This window comes from Diadema antillarum, unplaced genomic scaffold (genome assembly GCF_040938485.1).
Source record: "Diadema antillarum isolate AM-2024a unplaced genomic scaffold, OU_Dant_1.0 seq00001698_RagTag, whole genome shotgun sequence".
Lineage (NCBI taxonomy): Eukaryota > Metazoa > Echinodermata > Echinoidea > Diadematoida > Diadematidae > Diadema > Diadema antillarum.
The window spans coordinates 342557-361520 of record NW_027272389.1 but is presented as its reverse complement, the minus strand read 5'-3'; the positions used below and the strand labels follow the sequence as shown (position 1 = coordinate 361520).

General features: G+C 38.5%; 1 protein-coding gene across 1 annotated transcript; it reads left to right on the top strand.

Annotated features, from left to right (window-relative positions):
- Positions 1 to 3074: 3074 nt before the first annotated feature.
- LOC139711752 (src kinase-associated phosphoprotein 2-like) lies at positions 3075 to 16128 on the top strand. Its single transcript, XM_071623607.1, has 7 exons — positions 3075 to 3234; positions 6978 to 7115; positions 7838 to 8035; positions 10121 to 10201; positions 11023 to 11234; positions 12586 to 12664; positions 13625 to 16128. Exons 1-7 carry the CDS (start codon positions 3183 to 3185, stop codon positions 14332 to 14334), a joined length of 1470 nt encoding a protein of 489 aa, XP_071479708.1. The 5' UTR covers positions 3075 to 3182; the 3' UTR covers positions 14335 to 16128.
- The last annotated feature ends 2836 nt before the right edge of the window (positions 16129 to 18964 follow it).

Here is an 18964-nt window from a genome sequence, read left to right as displayed (position 1 = left end):
CGGCAGCAGCAGCAACAACAAACGAACAACGTGTCGAACAACCCTGACTAACATTAACAATGTTCCTTTCTAACGCTAGACTTTGAAGTAAAACAAAATATCGCGTCACCGTGATTTGACATTCTCTTTTTCTTTTCAGTGTGTTTTAGATCGTATAGCATTAAATTTTAAAAGATGTGCCCCCATTCGATCCTTGAGTATCTAGGTCCTAACTAACTGCATAAATTGAGCCCTACACGGATAATATAATTATATTCAACACAATAAAATAAATCCATCCAATGGGTGGAAAAAGCAGAATGCGAGGGTATCAAGATGACGAACAATGACGAATCTTGAGCATTGGGGGGGGGGGGTCGGGCCAGCGAACCCATGAAACGCATGTTTTCAAGAATGATGGAAAACGAAATGATTTTATGCACATGAAGGAATTGCCGACCTCACAAGAACGCCGCAGATGGTTCTAATTCTTCACTTATTAATACCCTAGTTTCTTCACATAAAATAGGCAATTCTTACCTTTTCTTTACTTTGCTTACTACTTGTCCAGCCCGACCAATCGACGTCTTGTTGTGTTTGGGGATTCTAGATGACTGATGTTGCTATGGTCAAGGATGCCGATTTGTTTGATGATGAAGAGTGATGTACGCGGACGCGCCCCCACTACGCGCACACCTGTCGCGACAATTCTGGGGTTGCTATATGACGTCACATTTATTGCGCAGAAGAAAAAAAAAGCTTTGATAATGACGTCACTATAGGCAGTATACCAGTAACAGAAAGAAAAAAGTGCATCGGGAAGGATGACAATCAGAACTTATACTGTAGTCTGCTGTTGTTTAGATTATACGCAACCCCATTCCATTCTTGTTCTTCTTGTTTTTCCTCTTCTCCTCCTCCTCCTTCTCCTTCTTCTTCTTCTTCTTCTTCTTTTGGTTAAGTCTGCCTCCTTCAATTAGCTGAAAATTCTTGCAAACTGTGTGTGTGATCACAGTTAATTACTTCCAGTTGAGTACTATGCACAGTGTACCATGTGATACAGTTTATTTTACAGATATTTGCAAGCACAAAATACTGAAAATTACTCAGTACAGTGAGTGTACATAACCACTGCTATCTGACCGCCAGTCGATTACAGAAAGCTCCAACAGATGGCGCTGCAACAATTTCCGAAGACAGGGAATTCCAGCTCCTTGTGTTCCCGGAAGCGTTTTTTTTAAGACGGCACAGATTGGGGCATGGCGTGTGTTAAACCTATGGGAAAAACGTTGGGTTAGGGTTAGGGTCGGGGTTGGGGTTAGGGTTAGGGTTAGGGTTAGGGTTAGGGTTTGATGGTTAGGGTTAGGATTAGGATTAGGGTTAGGTTTGGGGATAGGGTCCCCGATAGATTTTTAGTTTCCCCAATCTGTGCCGTCTAAAAAAAACACGCTTCCCGGAAATGTCTTCTTCAATAGAGGGTTTTAAATGTTTGTTGTTGTTTCTTTTTTTCCCCTGGCTCAAAGGTCACTCTCACACAACGTTTACCGATCAGTGTCATTATCATTGCATCTAACAGTGTCTGAACCAAAGAGATTTATAAAATCTCTTTGGTCTAAACCCACGTTCTTAACCATGGTTAAAGGCTACTTTACAGGGCAGGCGTATTATATGTTTTTTAAAGTGAGGAGCCCATCAGTTTATGGGAACAAGGACGTCTATTCAATTTGAGGATGAAGGAGAAAGACATTTTGGATGACAGTTAATATTATGTCCCAAAATCGGCTGACAAACAAAAAACAAAACAAAACAAAACAAAAAAGTAGGAAGACTACAGCAATTCATGATGTCACAGTTAGGGTAGCGACATGAAGAAGATAGATAGGTCCTATATCTTGATAATTTACTACAAACATTGTCATTTTTACCTCTGTCCATGGGCAAATGAATGATATTACACAAAGAATATGTCAGTAACAAGTTAAAATAGAGTGTAATATTCATGAAAATGTAAAATGAGATATGGCGCGACTTTTTATTTCGTTTATTTATACAAAATAGTGTAAGTCTTCAGTCCACATTATACGGCAGTATCATATCTTGATGGTATATCAATAATAATGATGATTAATGAATGGTACCAGTACACCAGTATCTTTATTTTTCCACCGAGGACGTTTGAATGTTTGTATGTTGTATAGGCAATATCATTGAAACAGATTTCGATTAAATTTCAGGTGCAGGAAGGGCCGCAATAGATAAGTTTATGGTGGTGATCTCGATCATGATTCGGCCATGCTTACCTGCGTGCACAATTCTCAGACCTATAGGCCTAGTAAGACGACCCTTGAGGATAATTTGCGGTCCGACTTCTTATCGTAGGTTTGTTTTCATTCTTATTCTTCATCTTATCCGTCTTCTTTGTCTTTTTCTCCTCCTCCTATTCTTCTTCTTATTGTTATCATTATTATTATTATTAGTTATGGATCATCATCATCATGGTTATTTTATTCTACTATTTGTGTTATCCATTTTATAGTATAATATTACAGTTGTTAATATATCACTAAAAGAGTACCTAATATAGATCGAAGCAAGCACTTGACACTCTCAAATTATTGACTTGCTATCATTAGTTTCATTATCATCATCAATTACATTCTTCTTCTTCTTCTTCTTCTTCCTATACTGTGCAGAACCTCATAAGAGTATATTGATTAAACTTATACCTCAGAGAAGGGCAATTTGGCAGTCAGTCGCAGTAGGCCTAATTAGATATTTTTCTTTGTTCCATTTTATGAGCTCTCCTCTGTCCAACAAGTGATTATTCCGTCAGAAAAAAGAGTACCTATTTTAGCTCTTCCTTTAGGTACAATAACACCTCTTGGTTCCGTTCAATGGAACTCTACGTATCTGTGCGTTGTGCGTTCAAGCACACTGGGAGCTAGCTGGAGGTGGTGGGAAGGGACAGCCCCTCACTGGCGGCACGGAAAAAGAATCAGGAAGTAAAACGCGCCGTGTTCGCTTCACTGCTACATTATGCGCATAACAAGAAAACAGAAGAGATGTGATCACTACAGCTGCACAGGGAAGTTTATACGGGACAGCAGTGTTCAGCTTATATGGAGCCGAGTTATACCGTACCCGAATACGGGATACAAGCAAATTTGTAAGTTGTGTCTTCGAAGTGTCACTCCGGCGCAGGAATGGCAGACACCAGAGACTTTCTTCTTGAAGAGATCCAGCATCTTTTAAAAGGTAAAAACTAACGTGAAAACATTTTGTTTGTGACAAAAACACGAGTACGACTAGAGTATACGGGGCCACAACACATGCTTAAGTTCTAACGTGTTAATAACTTCTAACTGAACTTCTTGTAGTGTAGGGTAGCCGGTTGTCGTGCGTGCTGAAGTTGTGTGTTGTGATGTTCGATCTATCGAGTCCTTTTAATTAGGAAGTAGTTGAATGGTCTGTTAATTTCGTTCGTGTGCACTGCATACCTGTCATCTAGCTTTCCAGTTGTGTCAAGCTATTCAACAAGCACTGATGGCGTGATGATACAATTTCCATTGCACAACAGGGTCTAGAGACTCCAGAGAGTTTCGGTAAATGGTCTGTATGCAATTATGTATGACTGTGTGGACCCTCAACCAAACTCAATTTATTCATACAATAGTGTCAGCTTTACCATTGTTAGGGATTTAAGTTATCACTTGCACTGTTGATTTAAAGTTGTCACTCTCATGCATTGTTCCTGTTCCTTCACAATAACCCTCAAAACTTGGATGGGAAAAAGTGCAATTTGTCATTGCATGACATTTGTCAACATAATTAGGTATCAATGGAAAGTGGAAGAGTTCCCCTTTCCTCACAACCAATATTGCACTCTCCATAGCTGACAATTATGAAATAGTAGCCCTCCAAAGTTGGATTACCTATTTTTTCCATATTTATGCACTGTAGATGTCATATTGTAAATATGTGATATTCTGTCAATATGTAGTAGAACTTTATTAGGCTGTGTGTGTTTGTGTGTGTGTATGCATGTGCATTGATATGTCTGTACATTGTAGATGTACATTTACATATAGATGGCTAATGTGAGGGGAGGGCAGGATTTGCTATGTGCCATGCTCCTTGTTTTCATCCATGCACCGAGGACACAATTGTACAAATGACGCATCACTAAAATGGTGTTTCAAATCAAGCATTCTGGTCGTATGAATGCAAACTGGAATTGTGGAGGGTGATTTGAATCGTAATTCAAATCATGTTTCTAAAGACGGTTGGAAAGTGTTTTCTGATTGTGTTTCACCAGAATTAAGGAGCGAAACAGTCATATAAAACGCAATTGACCTCCAATCGTATTTTGGGGGGCAGAATTTTAAGGTGACCTTTCAACCACTTCTGCAGAAAGACTATGCTCCTCAGTGCTCACACTGCAGTCAAAGCAGTTAAGCGCGCGCTACTTATGTCTTAGGAGTGATTGGCGGGAACTCAAAGAAGCCAAACCTTCCCACCTCACTCTGAAATTCAGAACCACAGACTCTGTGAAGCCTTCCTTGGTCATGTGAACGAATGAAGACTCAAATCGTAATTATACATGTTTATAATTTAGCATTCAAATTAAAAGCACTCACGGTACGTGTGACAGCAAGGGCAAGTGGTGATAGGTGGAAGGAGGGATACAGGGGTGGATCCAGGGAGGACCACAACCAGCACACCCCCCCCCCTTTATTTTTTGTTGAAACAAAAGAAATAAAAAGAAAAAAATGGGGGAGGGGTGCGTGCGCCCCCCCTTTAATTTTGTAAACGCGCCCCCTCTTTACAGAATTCCTGGATCCGCCCCTTGGATATCGGGTCATGTCCACACATGAGGGCTTATACATCTCTTAAATCTGCCAACAGCTTTGTGATGACAAGGAAATAAAATGATTCCCCCAGACTAGAGAACTTTCCAGGCAAACATTTTACATTCTCTATTTCCTGTAGCACCAAGGAAATTTGTTAGTTCATCCAGATATCCTAGGATCAGCAGGAAGGCTTTGGTTGAGAATTTAATGAAGAGGGATCTGAAAAAAAAAAGAAAGGAAGAAATGGATGCTGTAATGTTGCTGCTTCTACTGTATATACCAGTCATTCTATACTTGACTTTATTTCATGTGAATACAAAAGAAACTAAAGAACATTACCGTATATTGTTGGTTTAGAACTCAAAGGTTGTTGAATTTATCAGACTTTATACACTGTAGGATACAATGAGAAGTTCCTACGTGTATCTTGTACTCTGGCATTATTGGGACAATAGGGATAATGTACTGGTTTTATCCTCCAGGATTGTGTTAGGACCAAGGAGGATACATCTGCACATGGTATGATGCACAGAAAATAACTTTATATGCAGTCCACATTGAGTATAATGAAGAGAAAATGTGTTCATAAGTTGTCTGAGAACCATCGATCTGGTCTGGATTATGAGAGACCTTGAAAAAAGCACTTAACATGCCATTGGTTACAGCAGAGAAAGGTGAAAATGTATCTAATTTATTCTATCTACTTTACATATTATCCAGTCTCCTAAGCAATTCAGCTATAGGCCTACCTACATGGGTTATGCAATGACAGATAATTGGAATTACGAGTAAAATTACAAATGACTACATTCTCATGTAATATTTATAGTCTATCCTGTAACATTTTTAAATCTGATGTTTTAATGTTGACAGTGCACAATATATTTTCACTACCTCCTCATTACCATAACCTTGAAAATGAATAATTTGTTGCAGGAAATCTTAAAGTTTGCAGTACAATTTTGTTGATGTCATATAATTTCCCTAAATCTATTTCCATTTTGCCATGACTCTGAATATCAATACTTGTAATCAGTCAGCAGTCTTTAATTCTTGAAGACTGACATGGTATCCTGTAGAACAGGCAGTCATTAAACTGACGTACAGGCAAAGGGGCCCCAGGCATATATTGAAATACTCCCTGTCACTTGTATTAATGAGTTAGATTAGACGCTTCCTGGCTGTTATGTTAGCATGATCATATACATGTATTATATACTCAATGACCAAAGCAGTTAACTCCTATGCATTCTGTACGTAAGGAATAGTTTAATTGCCCATATTTCTCACCCTGAAGCCATGCCTTCAGAGTTGAATTGATCTGTACAGTTTATCATGCCATGGAACATCATGTGTCAAAAAAGAAAAAAAGCTGTTTTGCAAACTGTGATATTCAACTCCATCCGAGAAGTACCATTTATGACGAAATGTTCATGTCAGAGTTCATCGAGGCACATCAGCTTTAAAGGCAATTAGGCCTAGCCTTTTTTGTTGAGTACCATACATTGTGCATTGACTTTTAGAATGTTCTCTCTCCCTCTTACATGTTTTGTTTGTTTGTTTGTTTCTTTCTTTCTTTCTTTCTTTCTTTCTTTCTTTCTTTCTTTCTTTCTTTCTTTCTTTCTTTCTTTCTTTCTTTCTTTGTGGTTGACAGTGTAGCACAGTGTTCTTTTTTCTTATTTTCCATAGTGTGTTGTTTTATGAAAAAAACTTGAACTTGAACTCGATTTGTGAGATCCTCCAAAGATCTTGGTTATGTAATGAGAGTAGTATGTCTTTGTGTCCTCAGTTCTAATAAGTTATTTCTGTACTCAAATAATTTACAAAAACTGAAATTATGGTACTTCATAGTTAAATTTTGGGTATAGAGCAAATTGGTGAAGAGCAGGTTAACACCCACCTTGCATAGATTTTCCACTTTGCGTCACCTTCTAAACTATTACAGCACGCTTCTTAACTTTTTTTTTGTATATCCAAGCTTTTTACCCAAATTTTCACTAATTTACTCCACTGATTTTTCTGTTTTCCTATACAGCAAGGTAATATCAGGTAAAATTTCTCTTTAAGTGGTAGTGCAGTATTTGCATCAACACCAAACTTTACAATTTCTCTTCAGTTCTCTGTGATTCCTTCTCTAACTTTGAACAGATGTGGAGTTCTACCTGTCCACCACCCTCAAGAAAGAGAAACTGAAGAAGGAGGTTGGGATGAAGAGGGAGGAGCTCTCCAAACAGGTAGCGTCCCTCATCAACAAGGTGGACAAAGTCCTCCCCAAGGATGAACAAGGTACCTCCAAACTCGCAGAGTCGGGTCTAGACTGCCTGTAACATCAGACCTCCATTTGGGCCAATCACAGAACAGTCACAGTGTAATCAGATCAATTCAAGACATACGTCATGCGACTGATTGATTCAGTTCAAGTCAGTAGTAATATGCAGTTCAAAAGACTTTACTTGTCTCATAAGGCAAGGCTGCACACTGGCCCTGGTCCGACGGTCCCTGACCAGTAAAAATCACTGTCGGACCAGTGACTTTTTCAGGAATGAACCAGTAAAACATGGAAAAATTGGGTACTGGGTACTGGGTACCTACTGGTCCGACAGAAAGGTCGGACCAGTGAAAAAAATTGTTAGTGTGCAGCCCTGCAGAAGGTTTCATAGTTAACAGTGAATGTAGCTTGTATTCATGTGTATGTTTGTGTGTGTGTGTGTGCATAGTTTGTTAGTCTTTTTTCTAGACTCTACACAGCCCATGAATTTTTTTTTCTCTCAAGATGTTTACAGAAGATATCAGGTTGGTGGGTTTCTTGTTGTTCGAACAGGCCTAACTTTATAACCATTTGTTATCATTAATTTTATTTCATTTGTTGTTGTAATTTTCATTCAGTCTATAGTTTGCTTGTTGCTGTTTTGTTCTTTTTGCTTTCAACAGCATTTTTCAGGAAGGGGTGTGCACGCTCTTGAAACACTTAATTTCTCTTTTTTTCTTCTTCTTCTTTATCCTGGTAGAGGAGTATGCTGATGTTGAGGTGGAGTCCCCCGTTGCCCCCATTGAGGAAGACGATGGCGAGTTATACGAGGACACCGTGGCCACCGCCCCAGACTCGCCCAACAAGAACGCCCTCTCCCAGGGCTCTGACCACGATACCTTGGAGGAGCCGGAACCACCAGAGGCCTCTGAGAGGGATGAGAATGGAGAGCCCTATGGTAGGACTTTGGGATTGTGAGGAATTGCATAATGCCAAGGCTAGGGACTGTACAATGCTGGTTGAGATGAGGATTCAGCTTGTAACGTTTTGCGAGATATTTAGAAACCACTCTATGAAAATGTTACAGAGCATACAATTCTAGGGGAATCAAACATTTATTTGATGAAAATTGGTTTTGAAATAACTGAGATATCTAAAAACAAGGAAAAACGAAGAGATCATGATAAAAGTAGTGGCCTGTCAGTTTTATTAGGATCACTTTTTTTTTGATATCTCAGCCATTTCAAGGCCAATTTTCATCAAATAAATGTTGACTCCTCCTTGAAACTACCTGCTCTTTCATTTTTCATAAGAGGTTTCTCATTATCTCACCAAAAAATGTTATAAACCTGAATCCTCACTTCAAACAGTGCTGTACAGTCCCTTTAAAGAAAACAGACAATACACTCCCTTTTGAATAACAGCCATGCATGACTGCCTGGCTCAAAATCCACAAGAAGTAGGTTAAAATAAATTTTCACTTTTCTACATATAGTTAAAAAGAGTAAGCTCTAGGCTTTAAATTGACTAGATATAACTTATTAGAATTAGACCATCCTAACTTATTCAAAAAAGGAATTTAGATAAGAGAGAGTTGGGACGTGCAGTTTCATAGAAAAGAGAGAAAAGAGGATTTTGAATATTAGGTTCACTCAGGCATACTGTGCAGAAGTATCAATGAAAATTGTGGTGAATGTAACGCTTGTCCAAAAGAATATAGTCTACATAAACTACTAATCATATTTTGATTTGGGTTTCATTTTAAGCCACTAAATTTTAGCAGTAATTAGAGAAGAGATTAGTCTCCCAGGTATAAAGACAAACTTGAAAAATTTGAGACGGTCAACCCAAATGACTATTTCGGTCCATTACAGATAATCCTAATCTGTGGCTCTTTGTGGGTTTTGAGCTGGGCAGTCCACATATTGAATTGGCAAGACTTTTTGTATCAGAACTTAAAGCAACATGAATGCAGCCAGGCTAAAAGAGGAAGTTTACCAGTAATCATAATCATAATTCTGCACTTCCTGTTTCTCAATCATTAGTGTACAGAGATTGCATGAGGGCTAGCTTGTATTGAAGGGCAAATCCAGTCTAAAAATAAGTTAGTCTGATAAGAAAGAGTAAAATCTTATGAGTTCAACGGTAAAAATTTGACTGTAATCTGTCGAAGAATAAGGAAGTTATGAAATTTTGAAGTTTTGCTAATTTCTGCTAAACAATTCTTGTACAGTGGATATGAATATGCAAGTGAGTGAGCTGACATGTCATAACCTCACAATTTTCCCTTGATCGTGTACAAAAAATGATGAAAATTCAATGTTTCTGTCATTAAAGTCTGAAACATGATGTTATTCCTTGTTGAATAACTTTAGAATAATGATTAGTTAGATATATCAGGATTTGACCCTCGAGTATAGTTGCGTTTGAATGAAAAACTGGAAATTTCAAAATTTTATGTACAAACTATATGGCAAGATGTGAGGGGATGACATGCTCACTTTTCCCTTTGCATAGTCATATTGACCCTTCAAGAACTGTTACCTCAAAAATTAGTGAAACTTCAAAATCTTCCTTATTTTTCATGCAATTTTGATCAAATTTTATTGTTGAACTGGTAGTATTTTATTCTTTCTTATCAGACTAACTTATATTTGGACTAGATTTCCCCTTTAAAAAGTGTGTATTGACAGCTTCAGTGTTGTTGTAGCCTGCTCATACCATGTTTGGTAGTAGCTTTTACTGAAAATGATAATTTGAAGCCAGGAAAGAAGGAACATGAGTACAATGGTATCAGTTGTGATGAGATACTGATGTAGTGGGTGGATTAAGCAATGCATTTTAAATCTGTTAGATGGATTTTAAACTGTATTTTTTCAAAACTGTGTACAAGTATATGATGAAATTTATCCCCCAAAAAGCCCAAACTTGGTAATTCCTACAATCTTTCAGCTTGTTTTATTTGTCAATTTGTACTGAGTGTTTGAGGTTTGGCGTCTAACTGTGCTCTGTTTGTTTGTTTGTTTCTCTCCTGCCTCTGTAGGTGACATGAAAATTGGGCCAATCGCTGCTACTGACTTACTCAAACCAACCATGGAGGGCTTCTTGGAGAAGAGGAGAAAAGGTGAATGCTTTAAAAGAGATTGCTTGAATGATTGAATTTGATTCAACTTTTTCCTTACTAATCCCAGAAATGTGTTTAAAGAAATGATACACACTGATAAACAATGAGTTCATAGTGGTTGGAATGAATCAATCCTACCTTAATAACGTGCATAAGTTACTGCAGCGTACAAGCACACCCGATCCTGGTTGCATGGTGCACAGGCAACAGCTGCAAGTTTATACTGGTTCAGTAGTTGCAACTTCAGTGGTGACAACCAAGCAACAATCGCCCAATGGGAGCTGGCTTGGGAGATGCCATCATCACTGTGTCTTTTTTGCAATCGTGGTAATGACCATCGTCACTCTTTGTGAAACTTTCAAAATTGTGTGATTTTCTTATTCCATGTGTGCCATGCCATTTATTTACCCTTGTATGTTTGTGTTTTTATTTCATTTTACACTTTCAGTGTGAACTTCGTAGAGTATGGAATAGTGTTTTGCTTTCATGTGTAAATCAGTGTTAATCTAACAGCATTACAATTACATAACATGAATGTAATTTCTGATTTTATCATAAATTTAATGACTTAGGCATAAGGGGTTGGTACACCAATGCTGCACACTGGCACTGGTCCGACGGTCCCTGACCAGTAAAAATGGCTGTCGGACCAGTAACATTTTCAGGAATAGACCAGTAAAAAATGGAAAAACTGGGTACCTACTGGTCCAACAGACGGGTCGGACCAGTAGAGAAATGGGTTAGTGTGCAGCCCAGGGTACACAATTTTCATGACTGACTTGCCCTTGCTTTTATGTATTGTTTTTGGTTTTTGCCACCAGAGGGACAAATAGGGCTGCAGCAGTGGCAGCGCCGCTACTGCGTCATCAAGGAGAACATCTTCTACTACTTCAAGAATCGCAACGACAAGCAGCAGAAGAACGTCATCGTGCTGAACGGCTATGAGGCCAGGCCCAATCCGGACTTCGACAAGAAGCACAAGAAACGCGACTTCCTGTTTGAAGTCGTCTGCCCAGCCAAGAGGTCCTTCCAGGTGTGAAGCACACTTTATACTCATTTGAATTTTATTCACTGGAATTCTTATGAACCTCATTCATTTTCGCTCCTTTCACAAAGGATTTGTAAATGATTATACATAATACACTTACAAATAAACCCCATGTTTGTGGGCATCCATGGGACAGGTAAAAAAATGTGTTGACTTACATGTATGTTACACACACTAACATGAACAAAGCAGTATCTTCAGTCATTGTTAGTTCTTGATGAACACATGCATGGTTGTTGGACACTATGACACTGAATGCTGATTTTGTGAACTCTTTGGGTTTTAATGATCTTTGAACTTCTTTTTCTCTACTCTGCGACAGAGACCTTTGAGATAAAAAACATTAAAAGGCGAGCTTCCACACAGGACTCATACCTAGATAAATTTATTGAAGTGTTGCAGCATGTGATTAGCTAGATTCATATTCTGTACTGATACTCTGGTCACACCATTGTGGTAAATTGGTGTATTTCTGTGGAAACAAGATGATGTAGTCAATTTCAGAATTTTCCACTGCGTTTCCACCTCATTTTTCTATGTCAAAGTGGACATTATTTAAGTGACATTTGAAATAAAAGATTTATCCAACAAAGGAAACATACACGCCATTGGATCTGGTGAGAAAAGACAGCAAAATTATATGACGTGCATTGTCTCTTTGTGAGATACTGAAATTAAAATGTGTGCTGCATACCAAACTTGCATTTTAGGGTGGGAATGCATTGCGAACATACGCACTTAACAAAAATTGAGACACAAACTGACAGCAAATGAAAATATTTTGTCATGAGGTAGGTTTGATATCTCATTCTAAAATTGTGACAGAATAATTTCAACCATAAACAAGCTATCTCCTGGTTGACAGTCACATTGCTTGCTATAAATCATCATCCCATCTTCCAGTTTGACAGCAGGCTCCAGAACATTCATTTAGTTTAGACCTCTGTAGACAGCTATCATTTATTTGGTATTTTCAACTTCGTTTAGAATACGGAAGTGAAACTATCAAGAACATGGCATTTTCTTGAGAATCACAGCATTGCATGAAATCATTGCTGATTAATGCTTTGAGACCCGAAACCGTTCACAGACTCTTGTTCATATGAGTGCATGTGTTTCATATGATGTCATTTGTATGATATAACCCTCCTCTGCAAGTTATTCTCTAAGAATGCTGGATCAGCTTGTTTAAACCCATGCTAAATAGTGTGAAAGTTGTTGTTTCCAGAATTGAGTGGAGTTTCATGACGTAAGAAGCCAGCAGGTGCAGAAGGTTAAGTCTCATGTAAACATGATATGTTGATGACACTGTTTATTTTCCCTCTTCATTTTCCAGTTCATTGCGCAGAGTACTGAAGAGATGAAAGCTTGGATTGATGCCATCGCTATTGCCAGCAAAGTGCTTCCTGCAATAGGTTTGTGAAGTGACTTCTAAGAGGAATTGTCTCCTATTGGTGAACGCATATTGCTTCATGTGGGACTACAAGGTTTTGCCAAGCCTTTGGCATCATCCCATCATAGATGGTCTGTTTCCTGTGCATTATTCTGCAGACATCACAATTTGTGACGGGGTAGTATTGTCGGCCACAGGAATTATTCTTCAAAATCAGTTGCAAAGAATTATTCTTTGACAAACCTCCAAGCCATGTCCATGGTAGGGAAATGAGCAAGAAAATATCCTTGTACTCAGCACTTTTTTCACTTCTCATTGTCCAAAGAAGACATCACCATATGTTTGCCAATGAAGTGCAGACAGAAAAGTCAAATATAAGTTTATGAAATAGGTTTTGATCACTCATGTTTAACTGTGGTTTTAGCATTGATAAAGTTTATTTTCTCTTAATAGACATGAATGGTATTGATGCAAATTCATCCCAAGAGATTACAGACCTGTCTTTACATTCCATTAACCTGTCGAGGATGGTTTGATTTTGCTACAACACGCATTTCCCAGAGACGCTTGCCCGAGTATACTTGGGACTTGTCCTCAACGGGTTAAACAGAAAATGCATTGATGAAGTCTGAAAATGGCTGTTTGTACTAGTTTGTAAGATACTAGTTTGTAAGAAAGTTCGTCAATTTGATAATCAGACTGTTTTAAGCTTAGCATCTGTTTGTCTCAGTAGCCATTCATCCATTCATCCATTAATCAATCAGTCAATCTATCTTTGTGTCAGTCAATTGATCTATCTACCGTATCAATCAATCAATCTCTATTTATCAATCAGTCCATTTATCTATCAATCTCTTTTGATTTATCTCTCCATCAATCTATATCTATCCATCTATCTATCAACAAGCAAATCTATTTACATGTTTATCTGTCTTTCTAAAATTAATGTATTCATGCACAATTTTTCCGTTTGTTATCATAGAAGCATCAATGAAGTCCACTGCTCCAGATCCATCCAACAATTCTCCGCTGAAGGAGTTTAGCAGCAAGGACGAAATACCAGAAGACTTTGGGGATACTTACGAGGATGTCGATACCTACCAGAGATCAAAGGTTGGAAAAGCTCCCGAGGCTGTCGTGCAGCCCACCGAGACGACGTCACTCATCTACGACGACACGGAGATCATCGAAACGGAAGAAGTGTACGAGGATGTTGCCGGCAAGGATTCAGAGGGCCCTCAGCTGCCTCCTGCCAGGCAAGGTGGCCTCCCACAGATTCCACAGCCCCAACCGACGCAACCCAAGTTCAAGCTCCCAGCGATACCGACGTCTGATCGCCCCAAACCCGAGCCCCCAACCAAGCAGTCTGAGGAAGACAAACCAACCCTACCTGCACGGAGAGGTGACGACAAGTCTCCGGCTCTGCCAAAGGTCCCTTCTCCCGCATCCCAGGAACCGGCGGTGCCTCTCGTTCCCTCCAAACCAGAGCTTTGGGAAGAAGATTACGAGAACATCTACTTGGGCATGTGGGACTGCAATGCAGATGATGATGACGAGTTGTCCTTCAAGCGTGGGGATCTCGTGCACATCCTGAGCAGAGAGTATGACTCATTCAATTGGTGGGTGGGAGAAAAAAACAGCAAAGTGGGTCTGGTTCCCAAAGACTATCTCATGCAAGCCTATTTGCTCTAGTCCTTTGTTATTGTTAGATTTTTGGTGCTATTTACTCAAGGCGCAAGAATCAACTCATGTTATGGTAAGTGGTATTATCTGTGAAACTATCATTCAAGCCTGCCTTTCAAAGAACTACTTGCAAAAAAAACAAAAACAAAACAAAACTGAAATTCTATGGAATATAAAGTAAATGGTGCAGATATTTTCCTCTCATCATGTATTACTTGTATGTGATCTACCATTTTAGACTGGTTAAGAGACTCTGTGCAGTAATTTCTATCAGTTTTCAATATTGTTCTGTCACTCTTGATCATAGTTATGTCATCATGAAATTTTAGTTGATGCAAAGTGTCTGAGTTCCTTATTTCTGTATTCTAATGAGGCTCAATGTACTTGATTATCTTGATAAAATCTCTGCCAACGGCAGTAAACATTTGATACACAAAGGCCCTTCGTAACAGAAAATCTTGTGCATCATATAAGATAGTTTGTAATATCAATACAGTAAAAACAATAAAAAAAATAGACAGAAAGGTAGTGGTACCACAAGGACCAAAGATGAAGAGTATCTGCTTCATTATGTCACATTTCTCTATCCCAAGTTTCCATTGAGTAAAGTCATATGTTACAGTCAGATATCCTATGGAACCAATGCAGTGTATGCTTCAATCTGCTTGTCCATCAACTGTCTTGTGTGAAAGCTACAGTCGCCACCACTTTGTTGGGATGACTTGGGAGTTAGACTCTTGTCCCGATTATTACAGCGAATGCCTGAATTAAGAGAGGTTCTTCTTCTACTTCAATTAAAGCACATCCCTCTTGGTAGAGTATAGTCGTACTGAGTGCAGTAAAGTGCGCGGTCACAGAAACACATGTTTTGAATAATGCAGTGTGAACTAGAAAAAACGAAACAAAACAGAGAGCAAAATCAAAGGTGTGAATAGAAAAGACAAATGTCTTGATATTTTAACAGAGGGTAATTGATGAAAAGCAGTGCTTGAAGACCTGAATTTGATTGGGCTGACACCGCTTTGGCTTGGAGAGCATTCCAGAGACAGACCGTACTGGGAAAGAAGCTGTGCTGGTAGGCTAATACAGTGGACTCCCGTTATAACGAAGTCCTTGGGACTGGCAATTTCTTTCGTTGTATTGAAATTTCGTTATAACTGAACAAATAAACAGTAAAAATACAAAGAGTGGATAATGTTGCGGCCTGAATGCTTACTTCGTTGTAACCGGAATTTTGTTATAACCATGTTCGTTATGACGGGAGTGCACTGTATTCTACAGTGCTGTTGCCTGATTTATTAGAAAACAAGTCATCCCTACTGAAGGAGGTTTGATGATGGGCCTTCACCACAACACAGTGAGTGACTTGCATGAGTTTGACTGTCACCAAGAAGCTCTTTACTGCATAATGTACCTGCAGGCATTCGTTGAAGACAAATTTTCATAATTTCGTAATTCTCGTAGACTTCGTAACAGGAATTGGATATGCACAAATATGAATAGCAGTGTATGTCAACAATGGCTTGGCTTTGTGTGTTATAAATGACTATGTGATGCAGCATTATTCGCCAATAAATCTTTTCAGCTACTTTTGAACACAAATTCATGAAAGTGGATTTCAAATAATGAATGGCAGTTTTAAATGATGCAAGCTTGCCTCTCCATCTAATGTGTAGATGTTATCTATTAGCCAAACCAAGAGTCAATATCAGTTTGTGTATGTTCACAACAGGCTATCAATTCCGGTCTGTAGAATAAACAATGAAAAATAAGCATGTGTGGATACACACACACACACACACACACACACAAAGAAAACATAAAAAAACTAAAAATCAGTTTATATGTTGTACATGTATATGTATCTTGTCTTTCCATAAGTTTGGACTTTATGTGTACATCCAAATGCCAAAGATGTGACCTGGAACTGTACAATGATAGAGTCTATTTGCATTTGTGGCACAACCATATCATATGTATGCAGAAAAGTGGTACAAGTGTAATTGGAATTTGAGTGACTAGCTTTAGAAGAGGATGAATTTGTACATGACTATATAGACATACAATGTAATTTTATGATGAACAAAGAAATGCAGACATTTTTGTACATTTGAAATAAAGGATTTGTAAATTCAAAATATTTGGTTTCGTCATGTGATTTCCCTTCTTTGTCTTGCAGCAAAACCAAATTCAAATTCATATTTCTGTTGGTTTGTTTAAGGGTAAGTTCACTCTGGAAATTAGGTTATGTGAATAGAAGTAGAAAGACTAGGGGAAGAGGACTGTGAAAATTTGAGAAAATCCTGATCAACGGGAATTGGCAGTGTTGTGATGTTACGTATGAGCTTTCCCCTATTTGTTCTCTACAGAGCGACAAGTTTGTTGCAACAAAGTTAAAATCAAATTAAGGTCAAATTTAGTTAAAAATCAAGGTTAAAGTTTCAAAAATCCCACAATTATTATTCATCATATGCTGCAGTTGTTCAACTATAATGAAAATTCTGCTGGGGATGCAGGCCCTGAGGACTTGTTCTAATAAGAGTTGCCTGTGCAAATACATATGGGTACTATGAAATGAGAACATTCAAAATTTGTCACTTTCCACTTCAAGTAAATTTCCAATTGTGTATTCACCCTTTGCAAATTACTGTTTAAGTAAGTGATTCTTTTATACATGTAAACAACCCCTGCATGGAAATTTGGCATCAAGAGAGATTTTATGGAATTTCATGCACAGGGCAAATGAAAGGTGAGCTCACACACAGCCTCACTGAGCCATCAATTATAAAATGGGCTCTAGAATCTCTGCAATCTGATTGGACAATTGTCATGCATTGATTTTTACTGATCCACTCAGAGCCATGCATCCGAACGCATGGCTCAAGTCTTGTATAGTGACGTAGGTGTATCGCACGCATGATGGGGAAAATGGTTGCATTTCATGAATTTACAGGCCCATTTTATGACACAAATGATCCACAGGACTATTTCACGGATCAGTGAGAATTTGATGCTCTCGTTTAACTTTGGAAGAGTCTAAAACCCACGAGCGCAGCGAGTGGGTTTAAACAGTTCCATAGTTAAACTCGTGCATCCAATTCTCACCAATCCACTGTGTCCTGTGCATCATTTGTAAACTGTTTGATTGGTCATGCCTTCAAAACTTTGTGACTTTTATTTCTTACCAGATTTTGGTCAATCCTTTAGTTCAGTACACATATTCTGTTCCTCTTGTTTTCTGGTTGAATTAAACTTATTTTTATGATGCACTATGGAACATAATGAGTGGAATTGGGCAAAATGTTTGCTCTTTTGAAATAACCACTTAAAACTGCCATGGCAACAAATACAAAGCACTTAGTAAAGCAGCGACAGCATTCAGGTTTAGCCCAAAATAATGTGGTCCCGGGTAACTTTCTGTGCTTTCTAGCACAATTTCTTGACTATGGCCATTTATTTTAGCACCGACGAAAGTGATCAAGATGAAAACATCAAATCCTTTCAAAATGTTTTACATTCCTGGACATCAGAAACATGTCATATTAGACCATCACCACCACCACCACCACCATCACCAAAAAAAAAAAAAAAAAAAAAAAGAAAGAAAGAAAAAAAAAGGACGTGTTTGGTGTTACCTGACTGGACCTGACCCTTCAAATACTGCCCACGCTCATGATAGTACAATATCATCATGACCATATAACACGCACACACACACACCCCTTGTCATTTGCTACCTCCATGTATGTACATTGTACTTAGTAAGTCAAAGTAAAAAGTCTTGAGATTTATTCAGTCACCCCGAAGCTGCACCACACATCATCTGATACAGGTGCTAGCACACTGTACATGTAGTAGTTACATGTACAGTACAAGTAATGTACATCACTCAATGTAAAGAAATTGAACTTCTATTGTCCCCAAGATCAACAATATACATGTTACAAATGATCACTCAAACACACATACAGATACACAAAAAACAAACATGACTACATGACACTTTATTGTTGCATCCAATTTAATTTCACATACTACAACTGACAAAGAAAAAATACAGGATGGTACAAAAGTGTTCACTACTGTAAAATACTTCTAAAACACGATGGAACTGTTAGGCACAAAGACACTACTGTATTACTTTGTTGTATCTCTCCCTCGAGGCGGACATAATCTCGGCATTAGGTGCGTGTACGCATACATAATCATTTGGCAGAACATGCAATCATAACAAACATAATGCGGCTGTCCCGAGGCTTTGCGATGCTGACTGGCACTAGCAGCAGTGCTGCTTGGAGAATGAGTCAAACTTCAACAATGCAGAACTGGCTAAACGGAAAAGGGGCATCCATTAAAGTGTTGTAGACCATACAGTACTAATGTGAACTGCACAGCTCTTACGAATGCAAAGGTATCAAAATAAGCAAGCATGATTGGGTTTCACCTTTCTACTAGAAAGTTGAGTACTTGTACAAGTAAACATGTCTATGCAAGTCACCTCTACAATCAAAATATCTGAACACACAACAGAATGTTCAATTGTATCAATGCGTTTTCCAGATTTATGTGCATTTCTGGTTGTACGTGACATCACACAAGAACACAACCATTGGCAAGGTGGAAATGTAATTGAGACATG

Excerpts from the sequence above, each read along its gene's own strand:
- LOC139711752 (XM_071623607.1), top strand. The coding sequence starts at position 3,183 with ATGGCAGACACCAGAGACTTTCTTCTTGAAGAGATCCAGCATCTTTTA. Across the intron at positions 3,235-6,977 it reads GATCCAGCATCTTTTAAAAG|ATGTGGAGTTCTACCTGTCC; the intron begins GTAAAAACTAAC and ends AACTTTGAACAG. Across the intron at positions 10,202-11,022 it reads CTTGGAGAAGAGGAGAAAAG|AGGGACAAATAGGGCTGCAG; the intron begins GTGAATGCTTTA and ends TTTTGCCACCAG.